General features: G+C 39.7%; 1 protein-coding gene and 1 long non-coding RNA gene across 2 annotated transcripts in view; both read right to left on the bottom strand.

Annotated features, from left to right (window-relative positions):
• LOC115293800 overlaps positions 1-9,498 on the bottom strand; it is a 49,523-nt gene that overhangs the window by 27,864 nt on the left and 12,161 nt on the right. The gene's annotated exons all lie outside the window — the stretch shown is intronic.
• On the bottom strand, positions 5,214-5,725 carry LOC115293799 (histone H2B subacrosomal variant-like). The gene has a single exon (XM_029941496.1). It carries the CDS (start codon positions 5,638-5,640, stop codon positions 5,272-5,274), a length of 369 nt encoding a protein of 122 aa, XP_029797356.1. The 5' UTR covers positions 5,641-5,725; the 3' UTR covers positions 5,214-5,271.

Raw genomic sequence — 9,498 nt, 5'->3', positions numbered from 1 at the left:
TATATATATATATATATATATATATATATATATATATATATATAAAATGTTGCAAGTAACTTTCTCATAAAGGAACAATAAAAATATTAGGTGGCACATGACACAAAATAAACAGGTAGACAAATTGGATTTTATCAAATGTGTATCAGAGGACACTACCAACACACTGAAGAGACAACCCATGGAATGGGAGAAAATTATTTACAAATTGTATATCTGGGGGAAGGGATTAATATCCAAAATATGTAAATAGCTCCTTCAACTCAACAATAAAAAAAAAACAGTTAAAAATGGACAAAAGACATTTATCTAAGAAAAAAGTACAAATGGCCAGTGAACACATGAAAAGATACTCAACATCATTAATAATTATGGAATTATAAATCAAAACCACTTTATAACCATTCAGATGGCTATTATATATATGTGTGTGTGTATATATATATATATATATATATATATATATGCAACATAAAACAGAAAATAACAAAGGTTGGTGAGGATGTGGAGATGGAACTCTTGTGCATTGCTGGTTAGAGTAAAATGGAACAGGCACTGTGGAAAATAATTTGGTAGTTTCTCAAAAAATTAGAAACAGAATTACCATATGATCTAGCAGTTCCACATCTGGGTATATATGCCTGAAAGAATTGAAAGCATGTACTGGGAGAGATATCTGTACACCTGTGTTCATAGTGGCATTATTTTTTCTTTTTTTTTTTCTATATATCGTCAAGTTGGTTTCCATATAACACCCAGTGCTTATCCCAACAAGTGCCCTCCTCCCTGCCCATCACCCATTTTCCCCTCTCCTCCACCCCCATCAATCCTCAGTTTGTTCTCAGTATTTAAGAGTCTCTTATGGTTTGCCCCCCTCCCTCTCCTTAACTGTTTTTTCTCCTTCCCCTCCCCCATGGTCCTCTGTTAAGTTTCTCCTGTTCCACATGTGAGTGCAAACATATGGTATCTATCCTTCTCTGCCTGACTTATTTTACTTAGCATAACACCCTCGAGTCCACCCACATTGCTACAAATGGCCAGATTTCACTCTCTCATTGCCATGTAGTATTCCACTGTATAGATAGACCACATTTAAAAAATTTTTTAATGTTTTTTAAAAAATTTTTTGAGAGACAGAGAGAGACAGAGAATGAGCAGGGGAGGGGCAGAGAGAGAGGGAGACACAGAATTCAAAGCAGGAGCCAGTCTCTGAGCTGTTAGCCCAGAGCCTGATGCAGGGCTCAAACCCACAGATTGCGAGTTCATGACCTGAAGATGGACGCTTAACTGACTAAGCCACCCAGGTGCCCCATATAGACCTCATCTTCTTGATCCATTCATCAGTTGATGGACATTTAGGCTCTTTCCATGATTTGGCTATTGTTGAAAGTGCTGCTATGAACATTGGGGTACATGTGCCCTGATGCATCAGCACTCCTGTATCCCTTGGGTAAATTCCTAGCAGTGCTATTGTTGAGTCATAGAGGAGTTCTATCGTTAATTTTTTGAGGAACCTCCACACTGTCTTCCAGAGCGGCTGTAGCAGTTTACATTCCCACCACCAGTGTAGGAGGGTGCCCTTTTTTCCACACCCTCACCAGCATCTATAGTCTCTTGATTTGTTCATTTTAGTATAGTGGCATTATTTTCAATAGCTAAAAGGTAGAAGCAACCCAAGTGACCACCAATGGATGAATGAATAAACCAAATGTGATAAATTCATATACTCAATATTATTCAGCCTTAAAAAGAAAGGAAATCCTGACATGTGTTACAATTTGGATGAATCTTAAAGTCTGTAGGCTAAGTGAAATAAGTCAGGCAGAAAAGGACCAATATTGTTGAACTCAACTTAAACGAAGTGCTTAGAGTAGTCAAATTTATGGAGACAGAAAGCAGAATGGTACTTGGAAGGGGTTGGGGGTCGTGGTGTGGAGTTATTATTTAATGTTTATGAAGTTTCAGTTTCAGAAGATGAAAATGTACTAGAGATGGATGGTGGTGTTGGCTACATAACAATGTGAATGGATTTAGTGTGACTGTACACTTAAAAGCGATTAAAATGGCAATTTTATGTTATATATTTTTTGCCACAATAAAAGATGGTTAAAGTTTTTTTAAAGTGTGGCTGTTTTTACATACATGCATTTATATAATGTGACTTAAAACCAGTGTCAGAGAGGTTTCTTTTCCCAAGAATCTTGATCATCTTGGGGCACCTGGGTGGCTCAGTTGGTTGTGTCTGGCTTTGGCTCAGGTCATAATCTTGTAGTTCGTGGGTTCGAGCCCTGTGTCAGGCTCTGTGCTGACTGCTAGCTCAGAGCCTGAAGCCTGCTTCAGATTCTGTATCTCCCCGCCCCCCCCCCCCCGACCCTTCCCTGCTTGCACTGTCTCTGTCTCTCAAAAATAAATAAAAATAAAAAATAAAAAAAGAATCTTGATCATCTTTTAAAATTCCTTTAAAATATTTCAAAAACGTACACAAAGGTAAAGAGAATAACATATAAAGAACATTTTTGTTCCCTTAGCCCATCTTTAAAACACCTCAATGTAGAAGACTTTTGTGAATGGCTACTCCATTTCCTTGATTGTTGAGTACCATTTGTATGTACTGTTCTTACTGCCATGACTTGAGAAGCAAACTATGACCTTTTCATAGTTGTGAGCTTTTTATACCGACATGTGCATCCCAAGCAAAGCCGTAGAAAACCTTCCTTAACACAAACTGCAAGAGAAGCAGCGCTGTACAGACCACGGTGGAGACTTTTTCTTCCAAGAGCCAGACAGTAAATATTTTAGGCTTTATGGAGCACATTAAGCTTGTTGAATATCCTTGTGTTCTTTTTCTTTTAAAATATCCCTATAAAAATTAAAAAAACCTTCTTAGCTTGTGAGGTCATACAAAAAAGAGCTGCGTGCAGACTTGGCCCAGTGGCTGTAATTTACTGACCCCTGCTAGACCGTTGAGGTCCTTCTGGGGCCAACCCACAGCAGAGTGGCAGATGTGGGCAGCTATGTAATAATGGTCAGTCAATCTTTAGTGAGGTCAGCAACCTCTATCTGGGCCCAGCTCAAATAGGGTAGCTTCAAGTCTGATTTTATAAATGCATGTGTATAAAATACCCCCTAAAATTTTTTTAAACCATTTTTTTATTGTGGTAAAATCTTACTGTGGTATTTCATGTAAGTGGAGTCCAGTGAACCTGGTAGGAACTCTGAGAAGGGAGCATTTAGAAGTGAGCAACCTAGGAGAAGAGAGTGGGTGTTAATAGTGAGACATCTAGAGGGGCGCCTGGGTGGCTCAGTTGGTTAAGCATCTGACTTCGGCTCGGGTCATGATCTCACGGTTCGTGGGTTCGAGCCCCACATCAGGCTCTGTGCAGACAGCTCAGAGCCTGGAGCCTGCTTCAGATTCTGTGTCTCCCTCTCTCTCTGCCCCTCCCCTACTCATGCTCTGTCTCTCTGTGTCTCAAGAATAAATAAAAACATAAGAAAAAAATTAAAAAGAGTGAGATACCTAGAACAGTCTCCATTCCCATCCTACAAGAAACCCCACTTTCTTGATGAAATTTAAGTGATACGTTCCTTTTAACCAGAAGAATCTGAGCTACTCTATTTACTACAACTGTAAACTGGTACAAACACTTTGGAAGATGGTCTGATAATATCTAGTAGTGTTGAATATGAGCAAATCAATGACCCAGCAATTCCATGGCTGGGTATTTTACCTAGAGAAATTCTTGTATGTTTTTACCAGAAGATAGGTGTATAATAATATTCACAGCAGATAATAAGTGCCCACAGAGGGCTCATTAACCCGGCCAGCCCTGCCACTTACACAGCGGTGTGGCCGCAGATAAGTTGCTGGTTTCTCTGTGTCTGTGCCCCATTTTCCTCATCTGTAGGACCAGATTAATTATTAACCATCACAAGGTTGCAGGGATTCAATAAGTTGACTTACATAAAATGCTGGGCATATAGCAAATGTGCTATATTCATTTTAGCTGTTTTTTTTTTAAAGGTTTATTTACTTTTGAGAAAGAGAGAGACCAAGAATGAGCAGGTAAGGGGTGGAGAGAGAGAGAAAGACAGAATCTGAAGCAGGCTCCAGGCTCCAAGCTGATGGCACAGAGCCTGACATGGGGCTCGAACGCACAAACTGTGAGATCATGACCTGAGCTGAAGTCAGACACTTAACCAACTAAGCCACCCAGGTGCCCCATTGTCTTAGCTGTTGTTACACCTCATCATTATAGCAGCATTGTTCATAATAAGAAAAACTGAAAAAACCGACATGTCCGTCAAGAAGGGATGGATAAACTATGGTATGTTCATATTACAAAATATTATACAGCCTAGCAGTGAGAAGAATGATAGAGCTATACATATATCAACAGGCATAAATCTTAGAAACAAGTTTAAAAGAAAGAGGCAGGCAGAGAAGAACACAGATAATATACGTCTATGTTATGAAATAAGCAAAATTAAGCTTATTTTGTAGAGACAGTTACAAAAAACACACAGAAAAACAAGGGGGACAGAAAAGAAACAAAACTTAGGAGAGTGGACAGGGAGATCAAACTGGGAAGCATCTCCAGTGACATTTGTAAAGTTCTTAAAATTTATAAATTAAGTATAGTTTCCTGGGTGTTATTCTTATTAAGGTACAAATGTAGAACAGTAAATCCTAGAGAACCAAATCTGAATATGAAGATCAATTATACATAAGATAAAATTTACACGGATATGAACCAATCATTGAAACTCAGGAAATAAGAATTAAAACAAGGGAAATCGTTAACGTGCTGTATAGAGACTTCATTAAGGAACTGAATTGGTTGCAGCTGGCTCTAGAAAATACTTTTTTGATGAAAATTTATCAGTGCTGGTATACTTCTGAGTATAATGTATAAATTCAAAGTCAGTGTGACCTGGGGGGTCAGAAGAACTATTTTAAGTGATCCCATACATAGTTAAAAATACCTTAAGAATACTATAAACATTAAACTTACATAATGAGATTTACGCAGTCACAGAAAATATAAGAGTTCTGAGTGGGACTTGGGCAGGGGGCAGGGGGCCGGAAAACCCAAATAATCAACTTGTCAAAAGGTAAAATAGCAAGAGAGTAATTCTTCTCTAGAGATAAGAGGGATGGGGAAATAACCAGGAAATACTGCTATGTGATAAAAAAAGATGAGAGAATTCTATCATTCGGGTAGTAAGTTTGATTTACTTTCCCCAGGAGTCAATTAGGCTGGCACGTGGAGTTTAGGAGTGGACATATCTGTGGACAGCTTCGCTTCCAAAAGTCACTGCATACTTCGCGAGAGTCTCAGGAAACATCAAGTACACTGCCTTCTGGATATCTTCAGGGGTGAGGGTACAGCGATTCCGGAGATTCATTACGCTGCAGGCTTCCATAGAAATGCGGTCAAAGGAGTCGTTGATCAGGGTGTTCATGACGTCCAAGGTGTGAGACGATATGCCCTTCTGGGGAACCACTTCCTTTAGGACCCTGCTTACGTAGCGTGAATAGTTTCTATGGCCAAAGTTGGTGCTGGAATGTGATTTCTTTCTGGAGATTGGGCTTGGATGTCCTCTGGAGCACTTGTTCATTTTGTTGGTGGATCTGGCCATTGTAGATGTTGGTCTCCTTATCAGTTACGAGTGGAGAGGAGAAGGGTCTCAGAGCTGGGGAGCGCTCGCATATTTATACTGATATGCCACAATCAGACTTCTGGGGCTTCTTTCTGATTGGAGGTTTCTCTTCCTATGTCACAATCACCTAGCAACAGCACTGATTTGTTGTTAAGGGAAAATCTTGTTCTTGGCCAACCTAAAGCTTTCCTAAGAGGATAGAGTGCTGGAGAAGGATTGAGGTTGGCTTCAGGGAAGAAAAGAGTGCTCATTTTGTCTACTTTTTTTCTTGGCACTTCACAAGCATAACATACAATATTTTCAGAATTGGACAAATCTCACCAAATGAGGGAGTTGGTATCAGGGAAGTAAAGGAAAAAGAACCATGTGCCTTTTATGGGAGAATCTCTGTACAAGTTTTCATAAAGTCATCTTATAAGCAAATGAACAATAAGCCATTAAAAATAGCACTTGAAGTCCTCATTTTATAATAAAATAAGTATATACAGCTAATCTGCTTTAAAAAAATTTTAAACTGAATCCTGACTAAAACAAATCTGACTCCAAACTCCTTATGAGCAACTATGTACAAAAGGAGAATTAAACAAAAACTTCCATACTTTACTGTTTAAACCATTTTATGTGAACATATGCATTATATTTTTATAATGATATTATTGGCATTGTTGAAAATTCCACATATTTTATTACATGGTGTGGTTTTTCCCTGATACTGTGGTTCTTCTGTCGTTATTAACCAAAAGTGCAGGGTCACTCTTGCTCATGTGTTCTGTTGATATTTGCGCTTAAAAAAAAATCTCACCTTCTTAATCAAATTCATCCCTGGATAAAATAAAAAATAAACAAGCAACTATAAAAAATTGCAACTCAGGTATTTCAATAGATAAGATAGACTGGGCTGTGTGTAATTTCTGGAATGCTGTCTGTAATTCCTCGCCTTTTTCTGTCATTCAAAAAAGTAGATCTGAAATAGAGTGAGTAGGAATGATGTTATTATAGGAAAATTAAAATTTTTTTAATGTTTATTTTTGAGAGAGGTAGAGAGAAACAGAAGGCAAGGGGGGGAGAGGCAGAGAAAGGGGGAGACACAGAACCCAAAGCAGGCGCCAGGCTGCTGGAACACACAGGACATGAACACAGGGACTGCCAGATTATGACCTGAGCTGAAGTTGGATACTTAACTGACTGAACCACTCATGCATTTATAGGGAAAATTTTGAACAGGTTCTACTTTCTAAAGACGATGTGCCCAAGTCCATACTTTATTACTAGCAACATACCTCTTAAGCCATGTGGGCTAAGTGGGAGGATGTTGCTTCTGCGCATGTTTCGTGAGGATGGATCTTTCATCAGCTCTTGCTCACTTTGCTTTCAGGATTTTCCTATATATAATTACTTAGTTAGCTTAATTACAGCATAACCTACGTGCTATCATTTAGAAGAAACTATCAGGTGGAGCATGTTCACTCCCTCTTCTTCACGAACCCATGCCGAAGAGCTCTCACTAGTGTGGCGCTCCTGGCGTCTCTGCTCCTCACCTCGTCCTCCCTGGATAACTCGCCTTAGAATCAGTGAAGGAGGGAGACATGGGAGGCAAGCCTATCTCAGCCCCTTCTGGACTCCTGCTGGGACGTGACTGCAGGCAGGCTGCTCCTGGGGCTGGATAACTCGTACTAGCTGGCTGTGGCTGAGGTCATTTTGCTGAATGCGGAGGTGCTGTGAAAGAAAGGCTGCTGTTGCCCCACACGTTAGGACTACTCTCCAGAAAAGTTCATCAGTAATAAAGCTGACATTTTATTTTATTTATTTTTTATTTACTTATTTTTTTAGGAAAGTCTTTTAAATTTTTTAATAAAAGCTTTTATTGAGATGAAATTCACATTCCATGCATCACCCATTTAAAAGAATAATTCAGTAGGTTTTAGTATATTTACAGACTTGTGCAATTATAACTATAGTCTAAGGTTGAAACATTTTAATGCTGTCCCAAAGAAACTCCAGACCCATTGGCTGCAATTTCTCATTCCATCCCCACTTAGCCCTAAGCAAACCCAAGTCTACTTTCTATCTCCATATATTTATAAAGCTGACATTTTAATCCCTAGTTGTGTGCCTGCATGAAAAGAAGGAAGGTTTTTTACAGAAGCTAAAAGAAATAGTCTTTCAATACAATATAGGAAACAGTTTCAATGTAATACAGCGTACAATAAGCTGTAGGCTAAAATACTGAAGTGCTGATGCATAGGGGCACATGTACCCCAATGTTCATAGCAGCACTTTCAACAATAGCCAAAACATCGAAAGAGCCTAAATGTCCATCACCTGAAGATGTGGTATATATATACAATGGAGTATTACATGGCAATGAGAAAGAATGAAATCTGGCCATTTGTAGCAAAGTGGATGGACCTTGAGGGTATCATGCTAAGTGAAATAAGTCAGGCAGAGAAGGAAAGTTACCATATGTTTGCACTCATAGGTCTAACAGGAGAACAGGAGAAACCTAATGGAGGACCAGGGGGAGGGGAAGAGGGAAAGAGAGTTGGGGAGAGAGAGGGACGCAAAACGTGAGAGACTATTGAATACTGAAAACGAACTGAGGGTTGAAGCGGGGGGGAAGAGGTGGTGATGGAGGAGGGCACTTGTGGGGAAGAGCACTGGGTGTTGTATGGAAACCAATTTGACAATAAACTATTAAAAAAACAAACAAATGAAAGAAAGTTCAGAAAATGAGGACTACTTATTATATAAAAATCCTGGCTACTTTAGGGTTAACCCAAATTCCCTTTTAAATTTTATGAATCATTCTAAAATATGTATGAGCTCACCACTGATAGGCTGGTTTTTCTTTTCCTTCTCCCTTCCTCCTCCTCCAGACAGTCTGGAACAAGGGACAGACACCCTTTAGCATAATGACCTTCAGGAGATGCCTGTTGGATTATCAGTTTGAACAGTGGAGCTAATCTGGTGATTTTGCATTTATCTACCCTGGGAATGAGCACTGGGAAGCCCTCAGTCTGTCCCCTTCTCCTCTGCTTTCACTCTCAGTGAGGTCTTCGCCTTAGAACAAAGCGTGATGTCCTTTTAGCAGGAGACCTGGGAGAGTGAAAGAGGTAATAACCAATGTACCAGAGGTCTGTGGTCTGTGGTCTCAGAGCTGCTCAGTGCAGCTGGAATCCAAAGTTAGGAACTATTTCACGATTTTTTCTGGGCTCCTGTTTTGTGCTAGATCCCATTGTGTATTTGGGGCAAGGGTTGTATGTCTTCCATGAATGAGTATGTGGACTTCTGGGGTTACAATTGCTTATTCTTTCATTTATGATTGAGGTAATGACTAGTAATGACTCAAGGTCAAGGTCATCATCAAGACTTTCAGTGATTGGGGTGCCTGAGTGGCTCAGTCGGTTAAGTGTCTGACTTTGGCTCAGGTCATGATCTCACAGTCTGTGCGTTCGAGCACTGCGTCGGGCTCTGTGCTAACAGCTCAGAGCCTGAAGCCTGCTTCGGATTCTGTGTCTCCCTCTCTCTCTGCCCCTCCCCCACTCTCTCTCTGTCTCTCAAAATAAAATAATAAAGACAATAAAAAAAAAGACTTTCAGTGATTATTCCACACAGCTGTGGCAGAGGTGACATTAATTCAAAACAGAAAACATGCACTGACAGGTGTGAATGTACTCTGGGAACATTTTTATAGCCACTGTATTAGTTTTCTATCGCTGCTATAACAGATCACCAAAAACTGAGCAGCTTAAAATAACAACACAAATTATCTCACAGTTCTAGCGGTAGGATCAGTCTGAATGGGTCTCACTGAGCTACAATCGAGATATCAGCATG

The sequence above is a fragment of the Suricata suricatta genome, chromosome 6 (genome assembly GCF_006229205.1).
Source record: "Suricata suricatta isolate VVHF042 chromosome 6, meerkat_22Aug2017_6uvM2_HiC, whole genome shotgun sequence".
Taxonomy (NCBI): domain Eukaryota; kingdom Metazoa; phylum Chordata; class Mammalia; order Carnivora; family Herpestidae; genus Suricata; species Suricata suricatta.
Note: the sequence above shows the minus strand (reverse complement) of the source record. Positions and strands in the feature narration are given on the sequence as shown.